We start from the raw sequence: 25473 nt of genomic DNA, 5'->3' as shown, positions 1-25473 counted from the left end.
CCAAATCTCCAAAATTCCCACAAAATCGAAATCCTCCTCATACATTAGCAGCTCCAGTTCTCCCATCTTGTTAGCTAGACTTCTAGCATTGGCATATAAACCTGGTAAGTTTGTCCGGTTGCATACTATATCCTATTAGATGTTATGAGGCTGCACTTTCGATTTGTCAGCCTATCTACTGTACCTTTGCTTTTGGATCTCTGGTCACCCTACCGCAAATGCCCCCAGTAATGTCCAATGAACCTTGCTCTCTGCTGGCTGGCTCTACATCTGGAGCCCCCCCCCCCCCATCACCTAGTTTAAATGCCCCTCTAACCTTTTGGCCATCTTCTCTCCCAGTACGGCTGCACCCTCCCCATTTAGGTGCAGTCCACCCCTACAAAAGAGCCGGTAGCCGACTGAGAAGTTGGCCCAGTTCTCCAAGAACCTGAACCCCTCCTTTCTACACCAGCTCCTCAGCCACTTGTTAAATTACTTAATCTACTGTTTCCTCTCTGGCGTAGCTCAAACTACAGCTAATATTTCTGAGAATACTACCTAGGAGGTCCTACTCCTTAATTTAGCTACTAAGTCACTTCATTCATAAACAAGCAAATAAAAAAATAGAGATAAGTTTAGTCAATGGACATTCATATTACGGGAGTGGTCAAAAATTGTATGGTTTACTGGTTATGACCATATTTGGTCAATGATGGCATCCAGGGTTTACAGTCTATTTGTTGACATTTATCATTTGCCATGGGAGCTGTCTTTTCCAATAGGAGTGCAATGTGCAATGTCAGTTTATGTTTTGTGGATGAGTAACAATGGGTACCCTATACTAATTAGCATGGATCATCCTGCCTGATGAAGGAGGAAGTCCTCCGAAAGGACGTTGCAGAGCGCCCTCCACTCTTGGTTCAGTGTTCGTTCCTGTCAGCTTCCGTGGAGGAACCGACAGACTTGTCCTTTCTACTTCCGGTTTCCGGGTCATTACCTCCCTGCTGCACGGCGGATTGCGGTGAGGCTGCCCAGCCAGGGAGCCCACGCCATTTGCGGCATCACCCGGTATTGCCGGTATCCAGGACTGCCTTCACCATTATACAGGACCCGCCATACAGGACCCAGATGCGATTATCCTTCATCTTGCATCTTCCATCAGATCCACTGTGGGGACTGTCCTTTTGCACCATGCATGCTGTCTTATTGGAATACCTGTTTTTAACATGTAAGTTACTACATTAAATGATACAGCTGTTCATCTACCTTTATGACTTGGCGCCCTTGTTCTTTTTCTTTGTTACATATTTGGAGGGTATCCCTACCTCTTGAGGAGCTGCCTGTCTAATCTTCACCCCAGTACTCTGATTTGGACAGCAAGGATCCATCCACTCGGGATCATCGCATGATTGAAAAGGACTTCTATACATTTGAGGTTCTTGTATCTTGTTTGCCCTGTAATATTTCCATTGTCACTCAATTCATTTTTTTTTTTTATTTATTTAATTTATTCATTTATCCATTTAATGTTATTTACATTTAATTTGTGATTTCATCTGTGGCACCACTGGTCATGTGGTTCCCTCCAGAGTGGTCCAGTGAGCGCTGATTCACTGACTTAGGTCAGTGTGTGTGTCTTTTTATTCACTAATAGTTTATTGCTCACAGACCCACCCACCCACTATAAAAGGTTCCTCCCCAGAGCAAACATTTGCAGTGTGATATTGGAGTGGAGATACTAGCCAGTTATTGTGCTATAGTGTGATATAGTGATTCTATTATGAGTGTAAAATATCAGTGTAGTGTGAATATAGTGATAGTGCAGTGTGAGTGTAGTGCTACTGTTCATTTTTATTGTAGTGTCAGTTTAGTGTTTTTAGGGCAGGTTACCTGCAGTAAAGTTTTACTGCACTATAGCAGTGCGTCAGGGCACTCTTACTGCAATATATTGAAGTGTGCTAGTGCACTTTTATTACAGTATACTAAAGTGTGTTAGTGCATGTTTACTGCAGTACATTGAAGTGCATTAGTGCATGTTTACTGCAGTATATTGAAGTGTGTCAGGGTACTTTTAGGGCTGCATATTGAAGTGTGTTAATGCACATTACGGCAGTATATTGAAGTGCGTTAGTACACTATTACAGCAGTATATTGAAGTGCGTTAGTGCACTTTTACTGCAGTATATTGAAGTGCCTCAATGCACTTTTACTGCAGTATATTTAGGTGCGTTAGTGCACTTTTACAGCAGTATATTAAAGTGCGCTAGTGCACTTTTACTGTAGTATATTGAAGTGTGTCAGTGCAGTTTTACTGCAGTATTTTGAAGTGCGTCAGTGGAGTTTTACTGCAGTATATTGTGTCAGTGGAGTGTGTCTGTGTAGTGAGTACTCAAGTTAAGGTGCACCAAACCCCACTTTCCATTGATTAAGGGCATCCAAGTACACACTTCCCTGTCTCTATTATATTCTAGTAATAAGCCCCCTCAATCATGTCTGGGAGGTGAAGTAGGAGAGGCAGACGTTTCCTTGGAACTGTGAGGGGACCAGCAGCATTTGTGTCCATGTTGTCTGTCCTCAGGCAGAGCACCATTTCCCCTGTTTAGTAAAGTTGCCCGTGCTATCCAGCCACAGCATGCAGAGGAGGTGGTGGACTGGCTTACTAAACCATCCTCATCCTCATCATCCTCTCTCACCCAAGCAGAGACTAGTGCACAGTCCTCTGCAGCTGCCAAGGTGGCTTATTCTTCCTCCTTGTCCACAGCTACTCCTGCCAAAGCCCCAGCATCGTGCATGGAGGAGTTATTTGAACACAGCATCAGCATTTGCTCCTTGAGGATGCAGAGGTATTACTTGATTCTGATGTTGGTTCTGAGGTTGAGGAAGGTGGGAACATGAGCCTACAAGGAAGAGGGGAGAACACTGGTAAACAACAAATTGGCAGTCATGTTCCCCCAGCCGCTGCATATTGCCAAGTTGGCTCCAGTGATGAGGACGGAGGGGATGATGATTATGAGGTCACTGATGGGACTTGGGTGCCAGATAAAGCAGATGAGAAAAGTGAGGGTGAGGCACAACCCCAATGAGGCAGTCATCATGGAAGAGTAGAGAGAAGCCACCCTATTCCATCTAATTGTGGAGCAGTTAACTCCCAGCCCACATCCCACAGCTCAACTGTCTGGACCTTTTTAGCACATGTGCAGCCAATTGCACTGTTGCAATTTGCAAACATTGCCTTAAGCAGATCAAGCATGGCAAAAATATTAGCCATTTGGGTACCACTTGCTTGACAAGGCATTTAACCTCCTACCACTCAGCCATTGGCAAGAGCACCTGAAAGCCCCACAAAGGGGACGCAATTCTGCTCCTCCTCACTCCTCACTTTTTAGGTCTATCCTTGCTATATCTCATGACCTCTCAGAAGCCTCTGCTGACAGGGATGATGGTATAGCAAAGGGTGTCAAAGGTCCTTGCAGCATGTCACCAGCAATAGACTATTTAAGGCAAATTTCTCTGCCCCCGCTGTTGCAGCAGAAAAAAATATAGTCACTGCCACCCACATGCCCAGAGTCTAAATTCAAGCTTGTAAAAGCTGCTGGATTTACAACTCCTGCCTTTCTGTCTGGTGGATTCTGTCCCCTTCCATGATTTTGCACAATGTGCTGTACCGCAATGGCAGTTTCCCAGTCGCTATTCCTTGGCACGTAAGGCCATTCCAGCTTTGTACCATCACGTGGAAGGCAATATTGTGGCATGATAAAGTGAAAAGAGAAAGTGCGCTGATTAAATGTTGGAAAGCTGCTACCTTAGAGCTTGAAGTGATATGTGGTATAGATATTATGTATCAGGTGCGCTAACCAAAACATGTGAAATCATATATGTATCAAAACATAAACGACAAGGTCTATAATAAGACAATTAAATAGTGCTGGTGACTAGTGAAAAATGCAAAAACAAATAAAGCTAATAAATCCAACAGTAAAAATTGGAAAATACCAGTTGGTGTCAAACATTAATGTACATCCAAAAATTAAAGTGACAAAAACAGTCCCAATTGAATGCACACAAGTGAAGAGAAAAGTCCAAATCCAAAATTGCTTGTGAAGAAACAGTTGAACTGAAAATGTGAAAGACCACGTGAATAAGAATTCAGTGTCCCACCACCAGCTTAGCTTCTTACCAGAAGATTGGAATGTAGGGGCGTATAGAAAAATAGCTCTGCTCCAGAGATCACACAGAAAAGAGGACCCAAACAAGTTTGGCCACTAATAGCTCCCAGGTGGAGAAGAGAGTAATTGGCCTCTTACCAAATAATGGATAATTCAGGCTGTGAATACACTTCTGTCTTTTGTAGGATAAGGTGTGGGATGGATCTCTGGTTGATTCTCACCTTTCTTGTCTGACTTTGGCAGGGTCTGTATAGCTTGCTTCACTTGAGGCTCCAGGTGATTGAAAGCTTGTAGAACGCAACGGTCCCGCTCCCTCCGTCCTCTCCACTATCACACCTCCCACATCGTCTCCATAGCAACCAGGAGGTTAGAGGGCGGAGTCAGCGCACAGCATGCTGGGACATCAAATAAACAACTGTTGTTACTAAAAGGCGGTGTCTGAATTATCAATGGAATTATTACGCAGTGCCTCCAGCCGATTACGGCAAATAATTTAATAACTAAGAAAAAACCCAATCAATTTTGTTCAGACACTCAATAGTATACCACTGCAATTTCTTGAGTTCTTGGAGCTTATGGTGATTTCTTACCAATCTATAAATATCTCCCAATTAAATTAATAAATATAATTTATTAAAATACAAGTATAATTATATATTTACATACAAAACTAAATTTACTGGGGATTCATATTCCATACACAATATCAAAAATATGTTGCACAGTTACAATGTGATTAGAAATCAATTTTAGAAACCAAAAACAGAATTAGATACAACCCGATAGAAAGTAAAATTAACTGTGATTTAAAATACCAAAAACAAAATGCCTGACCACTCTTTAACCACTTCAATACAGGGCACTTTCCTCCCTTCCTGCCCAGGCCAATTTTCCCCTTTTAGCGCTGTTGCATTTTAAATGACAATTGCGCGGTCATGCAACACTGTACCTACACCAAATTTATGTCATTTTCCCCCCACAAATAGAGCTTTCTTTTGGTGGTATTTGATCACCTCTGGGTTTTTTCCTTTTTGCTAAACAAATAAAAAAAGACCGAAAAGTTTGAAAAAAAAAAAAGTTTTTTTGTTTATGTTATACAATTTTGTAAATAAATAAGTTTTTTCCTGCACTGATGAGCACTGATGAGACTGCACTGACAGGCACTGATGAGGAGGCACTGATGGGGTGGCACTGATGGGGTGGCACTGATGGGGTGGCACTGATAGGCGGCACTGATAGGCACTGATAGGTAGCACAGATATGCGGCGCTGATCGGCACTGACGGGCGGCACTGATGGGCACTAATGAGCACTGATAGGCGGCACTGGTGGGCAATAATGGGCACTGGTGGGCGACACTGAAAGATGGCAATGATGGGCACTTGTGGGCAGCACTGAAAGGGAGGGCACTGGTGGGCAGCACTGATGGGGAGGGCAATGGGGGGCTCCCTGAGCCCTGATTGCCATCCCTGGTGGCCATAGTGGGCATCCCTGGGGTCATTGGGGCATCCCTGGTGTCATGGGTGGGCATCCCTGGTGGTTCTAGTGGCATCCCCCCTGAGGGTCTGCACTGGTAATCAATGATCTGATTACCAGTGCCGACCCCCCCCCCCCTGTCAGGGGAGCCGCCGATCGGAGCTCCTTTACTTGTGCCTGTCAGGCACGAACTTAGGAAAGCCGATCAACGGCTGTTCCTGTTTACTATGTGACCAGCCGTTATTGGACATGGCTGATCACATGGTAAAGAGCCTACGTCAGAGGCTCTTTACCGAGATCGGAGATGTAGGGTGTCAGGCTGACACCTCGCATCACCGATCGCCGCTCTGTGCGCCCCCGGGGGGCGCGCAGAGCTGTATTATCCTGCCGCCGTCATATGACGTCCGGTCAGGATAATACAACCACATTCCCGCCGTCAATCTGTTATAGGGTGGGCGGGAAGTGGTTAAGGCAGTTTCACACTTTCCGCGGCCGTAGGAAAGAAAGAAACTTCTCTCAAGGAGCAACACACTATTTTACCAAATACGTTTTAAATTCAATAAATCTGCTAAATTAGTCTTAACCTTAGACAAACAATTTCAATTCATAAAATCGATTAATTCAGTAGGAAAAAAGAAATTAACATATGGAGTTGCTCTACCCAATGTAAATTATCATATATAAAATGTCAGACAGTACCATACAGTTCCTACTATCTTGGAAGCAAATGTGTTAAGGGAAAATTATTAAGTCTATCTTTCACCACTCCTTCCAAGGAAAAATGTTCAAAGTATGGTGGTTCATCTCAACAGCAAGAGATCAGCAAGGTGTGCAGTGGTCAATGGCAGCGGTCTTTTTCCTGTGTCATCCCTTAGGTGTGTTCTTCAGGTTTTTTTTTTTTTTTTCAGTGTCCTTTACTTTTTCCAGGTGTCCTCCTTTATATGATCAGAAACTATTGATTGAAATGACCACTCCCCAACCAATATTGACTGTCTCCTCAGTGGTGGTTTCAGAAGTGGGCAGTGACTGGTCATCTCTCACCTGCCCATTGGTTAACAGTTCAGTGACATCATTGGAATTGGGATTGTCCTATAATGTGATGTAGGGATTTGCTGTAAACCATATATTAATATGAATCATATTTTGGGAATCTAGTGATTTCTGCTTTTATAACATTCCAGTATCTTGTTCCAAGATCACATTCTCTGCTGGTAGTGTCATTAATAGTAGCTGCATTAATCTCCTGTAGGAAAACTCTTTATTCCATATTACTATAATCTTAGTGCAAGATTTTAATTTCAATGTATTCATATGGATAGATCATGCCCTTTGTAGTTTATAGCTTCTTTTGGACACTAATGATTTGGTGGGTGAGCCATCTCTGTTGATGAGTTATTCCTTTTTAAAATGATGGGAATATCCCTTGAGGATTTACATAAATTCATCCAATGTATCACTTCTAACTAATTATTCCTGTTATGCAGAATCCTTTGCATATAACATCATCAAAATTCAATATATAGTGACAACCGGATACATACATGTACTTATATGTACATGTACATGTACTATAGTGACAACCGGATACATACCTGTATACACACACATATAGATACATACATACACACATATACGCACATGTACATATATACCCATGTGTATATATATATATATATATATATATATATATATATATATATATATATATATACATATATATATATATATATATATATATATATATATATATATACATATCCACACATACACACTTACGTCACCACTTTGACTAGGCTTATACGTTAAGCTGAGTCAATACTGGGTGTCTCAGGAAGAGATAATTTCACCCTAAGAACAAAAAGACAGCCTATTGCTTTGTTCCTTTGTTGATGAATTTTCCTCTTTCAATTTGAGTTTCAAGTTCTTATCACATCTCTTTGCTTACAAAACCTTGAAGAGGGGACGTTTTTACATGGTCAATTGTGGCTGAATAAATACCCAGGTTGTAGTCTAATTTGCACTAGTAAGAGTTTTTCAACACTATTGTGTGTGTGGGGGGGCCATTTTTCCTGCACAAATTTTATCATGTCAGACAAAGGTCAATTTACAGGTGGCAGATTTATGTTTCATCAACTTTATAATTTTATGTAGAGATAACCTGACAACTTTATGCTGACACCATTCTTGTGATACCACAGAACACACAAGAAAAGTAGGAGAAGGAGCAGGATTCTGGCAGTTTTGGAGGCATTGAAGCAGAAAAAGACATACATCAAACCTTAAGTACTACTCCGTGGAGGTAGTACGTGGCTGGCAGTTACAGATACTATAGTCCTCATTGACCCCAAGGACTCTGCTTCTCATTCCTGTGCAAACTTGCAATGCAAGGCCTCCCTCATTGTTCAAAGCCTGCGAAAGGACCTGAGAATTTTTGGCATCAAGGAGAAGGATCATTATTGGTTGGCAGCCCTCCTTGACCACTGTTACAAGGGAAAAGTCTCAGAACTCATCCCTTCCTCACAGAGGGAGCAGAGGATGAAATATCTTGAGGACGCCTTAACTTTCTAAATGGGTATTCAGTGCTGCTGGAGGTTTTGTGACAGATAAAAAAGTGCGTCTGTCCACAGAATCCATTGACTGGCTAACATTTATCAAAATGAATTAGTCCTGGATTAGCAGCAGCTATCAACCCCCTGATGCCAATGTGGCTGATTAAGTGTTTTCTGGGTCTGGATTCTCTACAAGGCTGTCTACACTTCCTAGCTTTGTGGGTGTTGATTTTATCTGGAAATTTTTTTTTGGTATAGGTTTTATGCGCAAAAATAACACCCAAGGTCCAATTTTTCTGCACCCTTTTAAAAAGGTGCATATAATTTACATTTTTTACAGTAAGGCCGATTCTTGCTTTCATCAAGAGTTCCTCTATAGAGTTTTGGTATGAAGGCCCCACCAACACCCAAAGCACAATTTTTCCACCACTGTTGGCCACAAATTAAAATGATATGCCCCAGTCTAACAGTGGTGTGAAAATGATATGCCCCGTTCTAATTTTTGCCTTCATCAAGACAACCTTTATAGGGTTATGGTGTGAAGGAGCCCAATTTTTCAGCACCTTTTACTTCTATCCAAAGTCTGTGAAACAGACACCAGAATTTTATTTAAAATCTTTAATCCTGTTCCGAGTGCACTCAATTGTGGCCTCACCATGCAGACTGGCTCCTCAAGCCCTTGTTTATAAAATGAAGAAAGCCTGCAGGGAAAATTTGTTTTTTTGCCTTTATAAATGTTATTTTTTGCTGCAGCAGGTTATACACAATACAAATGAGCCACTACAGGCAGACTAAAAGGACCCCCCAGGCACTAAGGAATTTTTCATGGTTATTGTTTCACTTTAAGCATCAGTAAATCACTGCTCACTTTAAAAATGATGTTTTTTTACAAAATGTTTTCATTGATACTTGTCCCCCAGGGCAGTACGCGGACCCCATACCGCGTAAACCCAATAGGGTTTGTTATTCGGCTCCAAACCTTCGCAATGTTTGAGAGAACCGGGGGTGTTCAGCCCATCTCTAATATCGCTAATAGTCATGACCATTTGGTCATTGATGTCACACAGGTTCCCCCAACCACTTTGTTTACATACATAACCTGGTCAGGGATTGGAAATGTAATTTAGCAGCTGTTGTTGTTGTTTTTTTCAATGTCACTTTTGCTGGGGGCACATATTACATCTTACAAATGCATCAATGTATTTAATATATCACCTATTTGAAGGAATTGTGTATTTTTAATGTTGCTCTTTAAGCCTTATATAAAGACAAGTTCCCTGCAGGACAGTATTTTTTCATTTTTTCATTTTTTGCACTGGTACATGTTCCCTATTGCATTAGCAAGCCACCCATGCCCCCCTTTTTTTTACCAAAAGCTTGCAAATTGGCCTTGTAAAGAAAAACTAGAGGATCATAAAATCTAAATAGTTTTTTTTTTTTTTCATACGTTAATAGCTTAGGAACATGTGGGGATATCAGGAAGGATTCCACTTGGGAACATCAATTACACAAAAAACTTGGGAGCCCCAAAAAAATGGGGGTCACGAACATACCAAAAAAAAAGGGGGGTGGGAAGAGGTAGAGGAGATATAAAGAGAAAAATTGGGGAGAAAAGGGGTGACAGGAGAGGATAGAGGCAAATAATATGCCATTGTAATATCATGAAAAACTCTAATGAATTAGATAAGGACTAAATAAAAAAAAAAGTGATTTGGATCAGTTCATTGCATACAACATACACAGTATGGCAATGGAGCAGATATTAGGTTCAAGCTGGGTTAGAAAATTTTAAAGTTTCATAATTTTTACTAATTGTTTTTTTGAAGTGCATAAATTGCATAATTTGTTTACAGTCTTACCCTCAGAAAAAAATAGCTGAGGGCTTTTGATCTCCTAGGACACAAAGATTGCTAGATTATAAAAACCCTATGATTAGTTCAGTTCCCTGTACAAAATGTACAGCACTGCCTCCATAGTGTACAAATGCAATTACAAGGTAAGCTGAAAAAAAAAATTCCAAAATAAAACTGGATTGCTGGCTGCCACCGGATGACTAGGGTGTTTCTTGAAGGCAGTTTTTGGTCAATGTAAGTTATATTTTTTATTCATCTAATGTTTATGAAAAATACATTTATAATATAAACTTTTTTGAGAAGAATATTTTAATAGTAAACAACAATAGGACAGAAATATTGCTATTTAATCAATAAATCTACTGATACGACAATTCAACTTGCTATGTCCTCCCATCACATATTCATTATAATAAATGAGAGAATGAGCAGAGTGCAAAGTGGGTAAAAAATTGAAATGCCTGCAATACTAATATCTATAAAACAAAAATGTGATGTATATTTTTTCTGATGCCCCTTAACCCTTTTGCTAACAAGCCATTCACTCCACTTTAACTTTAGATGGCCAGACCATTTTGGCTATTTTGTGTTTTTTTCCTCACAGCTTACAAACTTTGTTAAAGATCCCATAAACCATATATTTTTGCAAAGCACAGGACTGTTAGAATAACATAGGGCTACTGATTTTTTAGGCCCAGATATAAAAGTGTATTGAGTAAATAAATAACAAAATATTAGTAAATTTTAGGTAGTGTCTTTTTGTGAAATAGTGAAAATCTAAGGTACGCAAAACTGTATACAGGTAACTTATGCTAGAAATCTAGAGGTTGGCTTCACACCTATGCTTTGTAATAATACCCAATCTGCAGTACCATGTGAGATCCATGTTAGTATGATGCAGACATATATTTAGCAATCAGTGGCAAGAGATTGCAATCCACTGCAGTGCATAGATGATTATGAAAATGATGAAAAAGATTAAAATGATTTACATTTTAAAAAAAGGTTAGAAAAAAAAAAAGAAAAGCACTGCGATGTGTTGTACAAATGTACTGGAGCATATGTGTACAGCACACACCAGCACGTGTTCCATGCACCATAATGGCTCCTGCTGGTGTGAATAGACCCTTGTCTTGGGGCACCCCAGTGTGCCGTCACACATAACATTCATTACCAAAATGTGTGTCCTGTGGGGGATGGGGGGGGGGAGTTCCTTTTTAATATATATATATATATATATATATATATTTTTTTTTTTAGATACATTTGTAAATGTGACCACTGATTTTGCTCTTTGCCTATGCAACATAACCTGAGTAATTCTGCAGTGTGATCATGCATGATCCTACATTTCCCAGAAGCTTGGGGATGTTAAAGAAGTCTCAGCATAAACTATATACAGTAGGTGTTTCCTTTTTTTCTACATTGTAATAAGTAATTTAAATTATTTTGTCTTTTACCTAATTTTCAGCAAATTGACTTCACTGTGTTTCTTTCGAGATTATTGCCAACCACAGACATTATTTAATACACAATAGCTCAAGGATAATATAGATACATCACTTCAGCATCAAAATGCCCCTGTAAAGTAATTAAAATATCAGCAACTACTGTGCATAAGTCTGAGATTCACAACATAAAATATAGATGACAGATCTATGTCTACAGTGAGAAGTGCGACCGGGTCTAAGGTCAGTGTTGCTTATAAATATTGAAATTCTCCAATTGCTGCCAAACATACTTAGTGAACAAGTGGTGCAGCAGCTGGCACGCATATTCTATTTCACTCTTATACCACAGATTATGGTTAGTGGCCCTTCTGCTACTAATCTAAACCTTCTCCATTTGTAGCTTAGATAAAGGTATCTTCATGTCCAAAGACCTCATTAACTCAATGAAGTATGTCAGCTAACCAATCATTGAGGGGATGTAACCCTTTCTTTTGCAGGCAGGAGGAGTCGATGAATCTGCCTGGTGATGGTAAATGAAAAAAGTCTGCTTGGGCTGCATATAGCCATATACTGCATAGCTTTGAAAGCAGCAGATTTAAGTCTCAACTGGAAAGTCTCTATAGATCTACATTTTGAACTATCTATGCAGCATATACCAAATATATATGTATATGCTTTTATCCTGATCTGCAGCCATGGGCATTGCCACGACATCCAGGAGATGGACTGCCATTTAAAACAATGATTGTTCCTTTAAATATAAAACAGATGGCAACAGTTGCCTCTTAAAGTAACTAAACAAGATGGCAATCAATGATTCTGTAGTTTCTGAATTTATTATACTGGGCTTGTCCACTCGTCCAGAGCTGGAAACACTTACATTTGTCCTATGTCTGATTACTTATACTGTGGCTCTGACTGGCAATGTCATTATTCTTCTCCTTTCCATCATAGACCCAGGTCTCAACACACCTATGTATTTCTTTCTGGGACTGTTGTCATTTCTTGACATATGGTGTACCTCTGCTACAATCCCCAAGATGCTTTCAAGCTACGTAACACAGTCTAAGGCGATTTCCTATTATGGATGTGTTTTCCAGATGCTGTTCTTGACCTGGCCTTTGGGAGTTGAGCTAATGCTTCTTACAGTTATGGCTTATGACCGATATATTGCAATTGGAAATCCACTTCGATATGCATCAATAATTAATCGCAGAGTATGTATAAGGATTACAATCACTATCTTAGTTATTGGCCTAATTAATTCTTTGATTCACACATATTGCACTTTCCGACTCCCATACTGTAATGACAACAGAATTAATCACTTCTTCTGTGAGATAATGCCTTTGCTGAAACTGGCATGTGCAGATATTTATATCAATGAGATTGTAGTCTACACATCTGATTTTATGTTTGGTATTTGTTGTTTCCTCCTTATATGTGTTTCCTATGTCTTTATACTTAAAACTATACTAAAGATCCGTTCTGCTAAAGGCAAGCGTAAGGCCTTTTCTACATGTGTTTCTCATGTTGTAATTGTTTCTATGATTTATGGAGCTGTCATTTCCACCTATATCCAACCAAAAAACAGTCCTTTAGAGAGAAGCAAAACAATATCTGCTATATATGCTATTATTACGCCTTCCTTAAACCCTATAATTTACAGTCTGCGGAATAAAGAGGTTAAAGAGGCGTTGAGACGAAATGTGAAGAGGCTAATTTATTATAAAATCCATAGCTAGGTCAACTTAAAGAGTAGCAAATGACCAGTTATATATTATTACTGTCTATGAAACAGCATATCTTTAGAAATCTGGGCATGTAACTCATCACCAACCACCCCCCACCTCCTCAAGCACCTCCTTGGTATTTAAAAAAAAAAAACTTGTATACCCTTTTCCCCATTTATCTTCTAGAATAGCAACCTAAGAGATGAATGGCTCCTTATTTTACAGCAAACACAATTAGACCAGTGAAAAACCCTTCCCACCACCTTGCTCCTCCATTTAGATTGTGTTTTCTACTATCCAGCAGCAAAATGTTTGTTATTTTCTTCTGACAGGATGGTTGTTGGATCGGCAGTTCTCTCTTGCATGCAGATCTGTTGGTCATCTGTTGCTTGAGCCTTTCTGTGGTGCTTGGAAAGTGTCAACTCCTGAAGCCTGGAGGTATCAACTCCTGAAGTTGGTGAGCCTGTCTTCCTCTTCCCCCTTGGAGGAGTATTAGTGAGTCCTGCAGTGCATTTGGCAGGAGCATAGGGCTTAAAACTTGTGACCTAGTGAGTGGTGCAATCTGTAGGAAAAGATGTGCAGTCCAAGCCTCATTTCAGTTTGGTGGGATGTCACTTCCGGCCACCCAAGTGACACCTTTCCAGGTGCACTGAACTGGGGAGGGTAAATCAACATTTGTTACTGCGGTCAAGGTGAAGACTGTGGGTGGTGCATTTATCTGTAAAGCCTAGCAGTATTATTTGGAACCTGGTGGTGGTAGGGGATGTGAGTGATCAGTTTAATGTTGCTCTCCCTCTCTCTTAGAGGCTCCATTATCATTCATTATCATTCCCGATCCTTTCTTCAAGCCATCCACTGCCTCAGGTTCTGATCAAGTTAATAAACACTGGGGCTATAGCAATGCCAGGTTATCATCTTTCTTTTTCAAAACCTCTTCTTACAAATGTATACAGAGATTTCCACTCTAATAGTACATTTTATGTCCACCATGCTTACTGAGATGGTGACTTGTGGGCGATGCCACTTCGTCCTGCACGTGGGGGTACTTTCCACGCGTGTGTGCGCTCATCGATGCCTGGGACTAGGCAGGGCCACATTCATGAAAATCAAACATTATAGCGATTCCTGAGCTTAGAGATGGGCCCTATAATGTGTGCAGCAATTAAATATATTTTATTCTTCCACCAAGAAACATGCTGTCCTCTGTTACTACACACCTTACATAATGCATGTTGTATTTAGGAAGGACACTGCTGAGCTGATGCCCACTCATCCAGTCCAGCATACCTCAGCCACCTCACTCCCAGTGACAGAATGGGGTCCTTCTATGCACCAAGTGTCGACCTCATGTGTACACTTACTTAACTCCTTCTGCTCTTTTGTACCATGTGACTAGCCTATGGGTCTCTGTCCTCATATCAACTGTATTCTTGCTCCACTTGCCTTGCTTATTTAACCCTTAAGTAGTGGCTTGGCTTTATACACCAGAAATCATTATGCACCCCTTTTTTTAATGACTTTAGACCAGGCTTGGAACAGTTTGATAACTTTACTGCAACTCTTCATGGCAGAACAAATAACAGGCATAACACAGTTCAGAACCTAAACTAATTAGTGGAGGTGGTTGCCTGAACATACCTTTACAGATAATAGTGCATAATTGGTGATCTCCAATGACTGGTAGTGTCCACCCAGAACACCGGCATCTCATAGGGTTGCATGCTGGTTTTTGGATTCCCGGACTCTATGAACTTGGTGTGTTCCCTCGTTCTTAAGCTTACGCCGCCCCCACAGATATTTATGTATCACACAGGGTGGAAGGCCAGTCCAAGAATGAAATCCCGGGAACTAAGGTTCTGAAAGTTAATCCTTTCCCCCCCAGCCTGGGCAAGCCAACTACATTGCTAACCTGCATTGTAGGCAACCTGCCTACAGACTACCTTAAAGTCCATTATGTCAGCTCTGTCAAGTACTCTGCCATTAACTTCCCAGGTGAAGCCTTCTTATTCCTTGCCACCTTCTTGCAGTGTTCCTCCTTCTGTGATAGCTCAGGAATATGAGATAGTGGTTCAACTTCCTACAGCTCAGTTGAGGAGGGAGAAGATTTTGAAAACTCAGAGATGGTAAAAGAAGAATGTCCAATCATCTGGACATTTATTCTTAATAAAAGAGATTGATTATTTGTTGCAGGCTATTTATGCTATGGAGCAGATTTAAGACCCTTCCAAGGAGCCCTGAGTGCAGGACAAGATTTTAATAGAAACTGCAGAGCACACCTCTTCCCCAGTCTCTTAAGGATCTTGAGTGGAAGGAACTATAGAAAAATATTATTATGGCTAGATCTTTAAAAAGGAGGTTTTTCTTTAATAACGATAAGGCAGAAGATATTCTTCTTTATTTCTTTATTGAAATTGGCTAAATTATTGCCTGAATATGACTGCATTGCATATTTGGACAATACATTGCCCCAATAAGGCCATGGCCATATTTGAGCAATGATGTCACCGCTATCCCCACCTCTGTTCTTATATAGCTGATAACAGCTTGGGGAGATGTCATTTGGCTATGTGTTCCATCAGGATCAGTCATATATCACAGGCTGTCAGGGCCTGTGTGCCATTTTTTCTTTAAAAACAGGAGGGAGATGTAATTTGTCAGCAATATAAATCTCTTTTTTTTCTTTGTATATCTCAGTGTTTTAAAAATAAAAACAATGTTCCCAGCTGCATCTAACTTATTTATTTATTTATTTTTTTACATTGTTACAGTGCCTTGCGAAAGTATTCGGCCCCCTTGAACTTTGTGACCTTTTGCCACATTTCAGGCTTCAAACATAAAGATATAAAATTGTAATTTTTTGTGAAGAATCAACAACAAGTGAGACACAATCATGAAGTGGATCGAAATTTATTGGATATTTCAAACTTTGTTAACATATAAAAAACTGAAAAATTGGGCGTGCATAATTATTCAGCCCCTTTACTTTCAGTGCAGCAAACTCTCTCCAGAAGTTCAGTGAGGATCTCTGAATGATTCAATGTTGACCTAAATGACTAATGATGATAAGATAAATAGAATCCACCTGTGTGTAATCAAGTCTCCGTATAAATGCACCTGCACTGTGATAGTCTCAGAGGTCCATTTAAAGCGCAGAGAGCATCATGGAGAACAAGGAACACACCAGGCAGGTCCGAGATACTGTTGTGGAGAAGTTTAAAGCCGGATTTGGATACAAAAAGATTTCCCAAGCTTTAAACATCCCAAGGAGCACTGTGCAAGCGATAATATTGAAATGGAAGGAGTATCAGACCACTGCAAATCTACGAAGACCTGGCCATCCCTCTAAACTTTCAGCTCATACAAGGAGAAGACTGATCAGAGATGCAGCCAAGAGGCCCATGATCACTCTGGATGAACTACAGAGATCTACAGGTGAGGTGGGAGACTCTGTCCATAGGACAACAATCAGTCGTATACTGCACAAATCTGGCCTTTATGGAAGAGTGGCAAGAAGAAAGCCATTTCTTAAACATATCCATAAAAAGTGTAGTTTAAAGTTTGCCACAAGCCACCTGGGAGACACACCAAACATCTGGAAGAAGGTGCTCTGGTCAGATGAAACCAAAATCAAACTTTTTGGCAACAATGCAAAAGGTTATGTTTGACGTAAAAGCAACACAGCTCATCACCCTGAACACACCATCCCCACTGTCAAACATGGTGGTGGCAGCATCATGGTTTGGGCCTGCTTTTCTTCAGCAGGGACAGGGAAGATGGTTAAAATTGATGGGAAGATGAATGGAGCCAAATACAGGACCATTCTGAAAGAAAACCTGATGGAGTCTGCAAAAGACCTGAGACTGGGACGGAGATTTGTCTTCCAACAAGACAATGATCCAAAACATAAAGCAAAATCTACAGTGGAATGGTTCACAAATAAACATATCCAGGTGTTAGAATGGCAAAGTCAAAGTCCAGACCTGAATCCAATCGAGAATCTGTGGAAAGAACTGAAAACTGCTGTTCACAAACGCTCTCCATCCAACCTCACTGAGCTCGAGCTGTTTTGCAAGGAGGAATGGGCAAAAATTTCAGTCTCTCAATGTGCAAAACTGATAGAGACATACCCCAAGCGACTTAAAGCTGTAATCGCGGCAAAAGGTGGCGCTACAAAGTATTAACTTAAGGGGGCTGAATAATTTTGCACGCCCAATTTTTCAGTTTTTTATTTGTTAAAAAAGTTTGAAATATCCAATAAATTTCATTCCACTTCATGATTGTGTCCCACTTCTTGTTGATTCTTCACAAAAGATTACAGTTTTATATCTTTATGTTTGAAGCCTGAAATGTGGCAAAAGGTCAAAAAGTTCAAGGGGGCCAAATACTTTCGCAAAGCACTGTACATGTTCCTTTAGGGCAGTGCCCCCCCCCCAAATGTTATTTTGTTGACACCTCCTTGCCAATTAGTCCAATAAATGGGCTTTTTTAATTTGACGGATTCCACTCCCATAGATTTCAATGAGGATAAGGTTCAGAATCCAAACTTTTTTGAATTTCGTTGAATTGTTTGAACCAAGCCCAGGGAAGTTTATAACTAGACTAGTGGTAGCTTATTTGGCTGATAGACATGTGCAATTTGTTTCGGTCTGAATATAAAAATTTGGACACATTTTTGGTTATTTAGAGATTTGGATGTATCCAAATCTCCAAATGAAATAGTAACAAATTTAATTGAAATTAATTTAATTTTGTTTCATTTTGTTTCATATGTTTGTTTTCTAATTATTTCAACTTGTTGGAACAATTTGAAATTGGATCGGTTGAAAAATTATCGACCAATTTAAATTCTGGTTGTTAAGGAGCGGGTCGGGAAGCAGGCCACTGTGCCCTTAACAACCGATGCCTTATCAGCTGTAAACAAAATAATGTCGGCAATAGAAAATTCTGAAAAAAAAACAGCGTGGGGTCCTCCCCAAAATCCATTCCAGACAATTATCCAAGCATGCAGCCGTGCAGGCCAGGAAAGGGGGGATGAGCGAGCACCCCCATGCTATATACCCTCAACATAGGGAGGTTCTTTGGAGCATCCCAAAGCACCTTGTCCCCAAGTTGTTGCCGACAAGTGCCTCTTCCCAACAACCCTGGGTGGTGGTTGAGGGGGGTCTACGGGCGGGGGGCTTAAAAGAATCTGGAAGATCCCACCCCCCATATTATTGAGTATAGGGCAGGGCTCGACAAACCCCGGGCGCCAGGTCGCATTGGCGACTAGAATTAATGACCTGGCACCTGGGGTGCACTGCAAGAGGTTTCTTGTCCCTATTGCGCCCCCCCAACCACTCACCGAGTGCACGGACTACCGCGCCGTCCGAAAATTGAGGCCGTGGCTTTTCTGCCTTCTTCAGTGAGAAAACGGGGAACTGGCACCCTCTTGTGGTGGCTGTGAGTTTGACAAGCAGTAACTTATGGCTGTTTCACCTGCCTGTCCATCTCTTTCCCCAAGAGGAGATGAGAGGGAAGTTTTTGATGGGCTTCATCTCCCTGTCCACTTACCTTTGCTTAAAAGGTAAGTGGACAGGGAGTGTGGTTATTATTATTATTATTATTAATAATAATAATAATTATTATTATTATTTTTTTTTAAATTATTACCCTTCAGTCTCCTCTATGGAGCAGTAATCTGCCGCCATCTGATCCTGTCTGCCAAAAACAGACGGATGGTGGTTCTATTTTCTATCCATCCTGTGGATCGGATCAGATGGCATCGGATGGAAACAGACATACAGTCTGTTTCCATCCAATTGCGCTATAGAGGAGAGTGGGGCTCTAGTCGTCTTTATGTGTAAATTTAGTATGTTATTTTTTTGGAAATAAAGCTTGGTTTTTTGTTTAAAAAAAAAAAAAAAACTGGCTCCTAACTTTTTTAGCTGGCTCCTAGATTTCAGGAAAATTTGTCAAGCCCTGGTATAGGGTACATAGTACCCCTATCCATTCACCAAAAAGTGTAAGAAGTGAGTAAAGACACTACACAAGTTTTTAAGTCCTTTATTAAGAAATAAACAATAAAAACGTGTGACGTGAATGACCCAGCATGCTTAGATTGATAACGTCTTAAGAAGGTGTGGCCACCTGGGTCCGGTGGTGCGGCAGGTGTCATGATTGATGATAGATCTACATTAGGGGACATTGTTTTTTATTTATCATTTTTTATTAAAGGACTTGTCAAAAACTTGTGTAATGTATTTACTCACTTTTTTGTGAATGGGTAGGGGTACTATGTACCCTATACTCTGGGAGCTTCCAGATTCTGATATGCACTCCACCGACAGACCCCCACAACCACTGCCCAGGGTGGGGGGAAGAGGCCTATCAACCTAACCCATGTTGAGGGGATGTTACCTGGTGTGGTTCAGTAGGGGGGGCCTCGCTTTCTTAACAACCAGCTATTCTTCACACAAAATTCAAATCAGTCAATCATTTTTCAACTGATCCAAATTCTAATTATTCCAAAAATTTGGAATTTGCTAGAAAATTATTAAAAAAAACAAAATTTAATGAAACAAAACTAAACTATTTTTTTATTCTGCACATGTCTATGATGCAGTAGTAGATTCAAGTCTGCTGGTTTATTAAATTCCACCAGAGGGCTATATGTATGAAATGCAGGGAGGGAGATCTTACCTTGAAGTCTAAGTATAGTGTACCCTCTGGTCTGGATACTGTGCTCTCCAGGTCTGGTGAGGAAGCAGGTCAGAGATTTTTTCTGCTGCATATGCTCCATTTCCAGGTTCCACCTCCGCCATTAATTCCCTCTTTGCCCATGTGACTATAGAGTTACACATGTGAGTTTATACACAATATAAAATGACACTCCCTTCCCTCCCTCCTCCTCCATGCCCATGAAAAAAAAAATGTGTTCACATTCACTAAGAAACTCTTCAAATAGCTCAGTTTTTCTAACATCAATCTTAATTATATCAAATGTAATTGCTTATACCTGTAAAATAAAAAGCAGAGTTTTGGATGTAGATGCCACCTGAACAAACTGAAAGTTACTGTCAATAATAGTAAAAAAAAAAAATAATAATCTGGTACTCTTAATGCACAAAAATACACATTTGCTGTTCAGTTAGGACTCATAGGAAGCTGCAAAACAGTTTTTTGATATTTATTATTAACTTTAAATCTCTGCTCAGCACATACTCATAAATGCAGACTCCTCTGCTGACGTATAGAGCATATGTCAGCAAAGTAATAGAAGTGCCTCCCCCAGATTTTTCCCTTTCTTTATCCACAGATCTTTCATTATGTGAATGAATAATGAAAATGAACAGTATTCTGTTTAGCATCACTTAAATTGAACCTCTTCCCTTTGGCTGTGCACATATATTCAGACCTCTCAGTGGGTGAGCTTTAACGCTGAGAGGCCACATATGTGCAGTTAAAATGTAAACATTTCTGTGCTGAGAGCCTGCCCTGCACCAACCATCACAGTTGCTGGCGGGAATCGAAAAGCCTCCGATGCAAACTTGCGATTGGGAGCTTTCTGATCATGTGATACCCAATCACAGCAGGCACATGACCTAAATGCCCACCTCTGCCTCCTGGCATCTGGAAGTTCCTAAAGGGCCCAGAAGCGGCTGCGGGAATGGGTTAAAGCCAAGAGTCAAAACGATAATGCAATTTTAATTGTTGTATGGGGAAAGTGAGGAACGGGAGATGGTAATGTCATTCTTGTATGGTGGGAGATGGTAGTGTCGTCCTTATTAGGTAGGAATGATAGAACCATTTTTAGTACACTGGGGACTGTTAGCTACTTTATTGTTTGTACAAAAACAGAGCTTACTGTTGTTGTTTTTTTTTTTTCGGAAATATGCTTTTGAAATAATGCAATTTGCAAATAAAGGTGCAATTAAATATTGATCAAAATAAAGAAAAGCATTCCATATATGACTGGCATTACAAAGTAATTAAAAAAAATTAAATCAATACATTATATTTTTTAGAAAAAAGGGAAAAACATTAACAGTATGATGATGAATAATACCTAACTGGGCAAGTGGACAAAAAATATTTTCAATGTAGTATAAACAGAGTTGAACTTAAGTGTTTGTTACTATGTTTTTGCGTGGCCCTTTTTATCACAATCCCAGCTATAACAAACCTAGTATTTGTATATAAGAATATGTCATTTTTTAAAGTAATCCCATTGTATCATATGCTAAAATATTGTTAGGAATTTTTCTTTGCTTTCCCAGATAACTGTTAAAAAATTACAGCTGGTTAAATGCAGGGTTTCCTTAATCATTAGTGGACACACTCCTCATGTAAAATGCTGCATTTCACAGATATCAGAAAAGTGTCACAGAAATGTCTTCTCCAGAGACTTGGGATTTAGCAAAAAGGCCCATGATATATTACCCTGCCTAGGCACCAAGGGGGGGACTTAGGTAGTAAGCTAAGTATAATAGATTGCAAAAATCTTTTACTAACTTCCACTATTACTGGGAGCTAGCCCAGAGTGCAAAGTGTATCTGGATGAATGACAAAAAATATATGTACAAAAATGGCAACAATAGTTTGTTGCAATATATGCATAATGGTGAAACCCCTTCAGTCAGCCACCTATAAATATATGTGCATTACTAAAATAAAAAACCTCAAAGAAAAAATAAATAACTGCAATTTGTTAATGAAGGTGAAAACCCCTCATACACATTAAAAGTATTCGACTACAATATGTGTGTGGTATTGAGACTCCCTCACTTCAATAACAAAACTTACAACTGAAATACAAAAAAAGAAAAGAACGCACATAGAAAATGAATAGTGATAGGAAGGAACCTAAAATCTGTTCCCCCCACTCATCTAAAAATTAAATTATGAAATAAACAGTTGAATAACTTGCTGTTTTAAACCACTAATTGAGTGCTCCCAGTTAGCAACTGTCTTAAAAACCAATAATTCTATAAAAGTCCCCAACTATAGTCCTCTTGCTGTACTGCAGAGGATTTTTTAACTTCCTCCACCATATAGACCACCAGTTCACGTTAATAGATTGATCTATATGCTTTATAGGTCCAATTGTGCTTCCCCCTAAACTAGAGTATTTCTCTCCTGCTTACCCAGGATTTCTCCAGATGCATTGAATTGGATCCAGCACTGTATGTATCAAGCTCTCCAAGATGTCACTCTCCATCAACACTCAAAAGAAACCATTACAGTTAAAATCACCAATATTTATTAAAAACATTGAAATAATACACTCTCAATATTTTGTGCACTCTAATCTGGTGCACAGCAGAATATATCACATAAGAAAAGCAAGCATTGCCCCCTTAAGGAGCTTAAACATCTGCATCACACAGTATACCTATCTCCAATGCCCTGATGCATTTTTTCACTGTCACATGACTTTCTGAACCCTAATGTTCTGAATGCCTATGCTCTAAAATGCCAGGACAGTACAAAATAGGCAGTACAAAGTAGCACTCCAAGGTATTTACTAAGAAGCACATTTTTCTGAAGTTGTAATTCTCAAATTTTTGGGAAAATGAAGAAATTATATAAGATTTGATTTTTTTTTTTTTTTACACAGTTGTCACTTTTACAAGTTATTTCTCACTCAAGGCATAGGTATACTTACAATTACACTTCAAAACACATTCTTCTACTCCTCCTTAGTATAAGAATACAATATGTGTGAGACTTGTTTGGTGTCTAGATGCATAGAGGGGCCCAAAATCCCAGGGGCACCTTCAGGCTTTCAAAGGACATAAATAATGCATCTGATTTCCTGACTTCTGATCACATTTCTTGAGATCCTGTAGTGTCAGGGCAGGACAAACTGAATGACCACATGTTTCAAGGTAGACTTAACATATTTAATTAGAGGAATTATGAGTCTTTCAAAGTTCACATTTTTGTCACAAGTTTTTTGAAAATGAGGAATGAAAATGAACATGTATTTTTTTTACACACAGCTGTTTTTTGCAGCCTAGCCACATGGAGGGGCCTCAAAATTCAAGGAGTGCCTCCAAGCTTTTACGGAGCATAAATTAGGTCTCTAATTTCCTGACTACCTATCACATGTTTGGAAGCCCTGGAGTGCCAGAACAGTAGAAACATCAACAAAATTACCACACCCCAAGGTGTTTTTAAGAGGCATGATGAGTGGAGATGGGCGGAACATCCCCCCACCCCGGTTCGCACTCGCAAAAGTTTGAATCTACATAACGAACTCTATAAAAGCCCACGGGACCCAATCTGAAAATCAAAAGGGCCCATTTTAAGGGCCTAGATGAAAGTTACTGGGCATAAAAATGGTATGGGGGACCAAGTATCACCTGGGGGACATGTATCAATGAAAATAACATTTGCAAAAAACATAATTTTTTAAATGAGCAGTGATGCTTAAAGTGAAACTATAAAAATGAAAAATTCCTTTAAATATAGTGCCTGGGGGTCCCCTTAGTCTACCTGTAAAGTGGCGCATCTGTACCATGTATAGCACCTGCTGCAGCAAAAATGACATTAACAAAGGCTAAAAATTAAGTTTTCCCTGCAAGTTTTCTTTATTTTATAAATAACACCTTGGAGAGCCAGTCTGTATGATGAGGCCAACATTTGGCACACTCGGAAGAAGATTAGAGGTTTTTTTGAATAAATTCTGATGTCTGTTTGGCAGACTTTGGATAGAAGTAATAGGTGCGTAAAAATTGGGCTTTGGATGTTGTTGGTGCCTTCACATGGTAAACCTGTAGATGTACTCTTGGTGAAAGCAAGAATTGGCCTTGCTGTCAAAAATTTAAATGATATGCACCTATCAAACAGGTGTGAAAAAATTGGTCCTTGGGCCCATGAAACCTATACCAAAAAAATTCTTCCAGATAAAATCAACACCCACAAAGCTAGGAAGTGTAGACAGTCTTGCAGAGATTCCAGATCCAGAAAACACCTAAACTGTGACATCGGCATCAGGGGCTTGATAGCTACTGCTAATCCAAGACTGATTCGTTTAGATAAATGTCAGCTGGTCCATGGAGTCTGTGGACAGAAGCGCTCTTTTATCTGTCACAAAACCTCTGGCAGCACTAATGCCCATTCAGAAAGCATGCTGGATGTAGGGCAACCCAGCAGCTCAATTACATACTTCTGGACATTGGTCTATTTTTGTTACCCAGTATCCCAGTGGATCCTTAGCTAGAAATTCTTCAAATTCATGAAAGGGAGCACAATCCACTAGACAGAAAGGCAGGAGTTGTAAAGCCAGCAGCTTTGACAAGCTTGAATTTAGACGCTGGGCATGTGGGTGGCAGAGACTGTATTTTTTTTTGCTACAGCAGAAATTTGCCTGCTATAATCTACAGCTGGTGCTGCTGGCATACATGCTGCAATGACTTGTGATATCCTTCGCTATACCATAATCCCTGTCAGTGGAGCCTGCTGAGAGGTCATGAGATATAGTGGGGGTTGACCTCAAAGATGAGGAATGAGGAGGAGCAGAATTGCATCCCTTTTGTGTGGCTTTCGGGTTCTCTTGCCAATGCGCTGAGTGGTGGGAGGTTAAATGCCTTGTCAAGCATGTGGTGCCCAAATCGCTGGTGTTTTTCCACGCTTGATATGCTTGAGGAAAAGTTTGCAAACTGCGACAATGGAATGGACTGCAAATGTGCTAAAAAGGCCCTGACAGTTGAGCTGTGGGAAATGGGCCGGGAGATAACAGCTCCACAATGTGATGGAATAGGGTGGCTGCTCTTTACCATTCCATGATAGCTGCCTCATTGGGTTGTGCCTCACCCTCCCTTTCTTTTACTGCTCTATCTGGCACCCTAGTCGCATTAGTGACCTCATCATCATCATCATCATCATCCCCTCCATCCTTATCATTACTAGAGCCAACTTAGCAATACGCTGTGGCTGGGGGAACATGACTGCCAATTTGTTGTTTACCAGTGTTCTCCCCTCTCTGTAGGCACATGTTCCTACCTTCCTCAACCTCTGAGTCAGAACCAACATTGGAATCAAGTAATGCCTGTGCATCGTCAAGGAGAAAGTGGCTGACTCTGTGATAAAGTAATTCAGCGACTCCTTCATGCATGATGCTGGGGCTATGGCAGGAGTAGTTATGGACAAGGAGGCAGAATAAGCCGCTCTGGCAGCTGCAGTGGACTGCACACTAGCCTCTGATTGGGTGAAAGAGGATGAGGAGGAGAAGGATGGCTTTGTAAGCCAGGCCACCACCTCCTCTGCATGTTGTGGCTGGATAGC

The 25473-nt window shown here is 40.3% G+C and overlaps 1 protein-coding gene and 1 long non-coding RNA gene across 2 annotated transcripts in view; one reads left to right on the top strand and one right to left on the bottom strand.

Annotated features, from left to right (window-relative positions):
* The window catches only part of LOC309558700, a 183517-nt gene that overhangs the window by 115593 nt on the left and 42451 nt on the right, over nucleotides 1-25473 (bottom strand). The gene's annotated exons all lie outside the window — the stretch shown is intronic.
* Nucleotides 12277-13218, top strand: LOC309544353 (olfactory receptor 13G1-like; the record flags this gene model as incomplete). Its single annotated transcript, XM_082243252.1, has 1 exon — nucleotides 12277-13218. One exon carries the CDS (start codon nucleotides 12277-12279, stop codon nucleotides 13216-13218), a length of 942 nt encoding a protein of 313 aa, XP_082099378.1.

The sequence above is a fragment of the Pelophylax lessonae genome, assembly GCF_965119305.1.
Source record: "Pelophylax lessonae genome assembly, chromosome: 1".
Classification (NCBI taxonomy): Eukaryota; Metazoa; Chordata; class Amphibia; order Anura; family Ranidae; genus Pelophylax; species Pelophylax lessonae.
The sequence above is the reverse complement of the archived record's forward strand: the minus strand, read 5'-3'. Positions and strand labels throughout refer to the sequence as shown.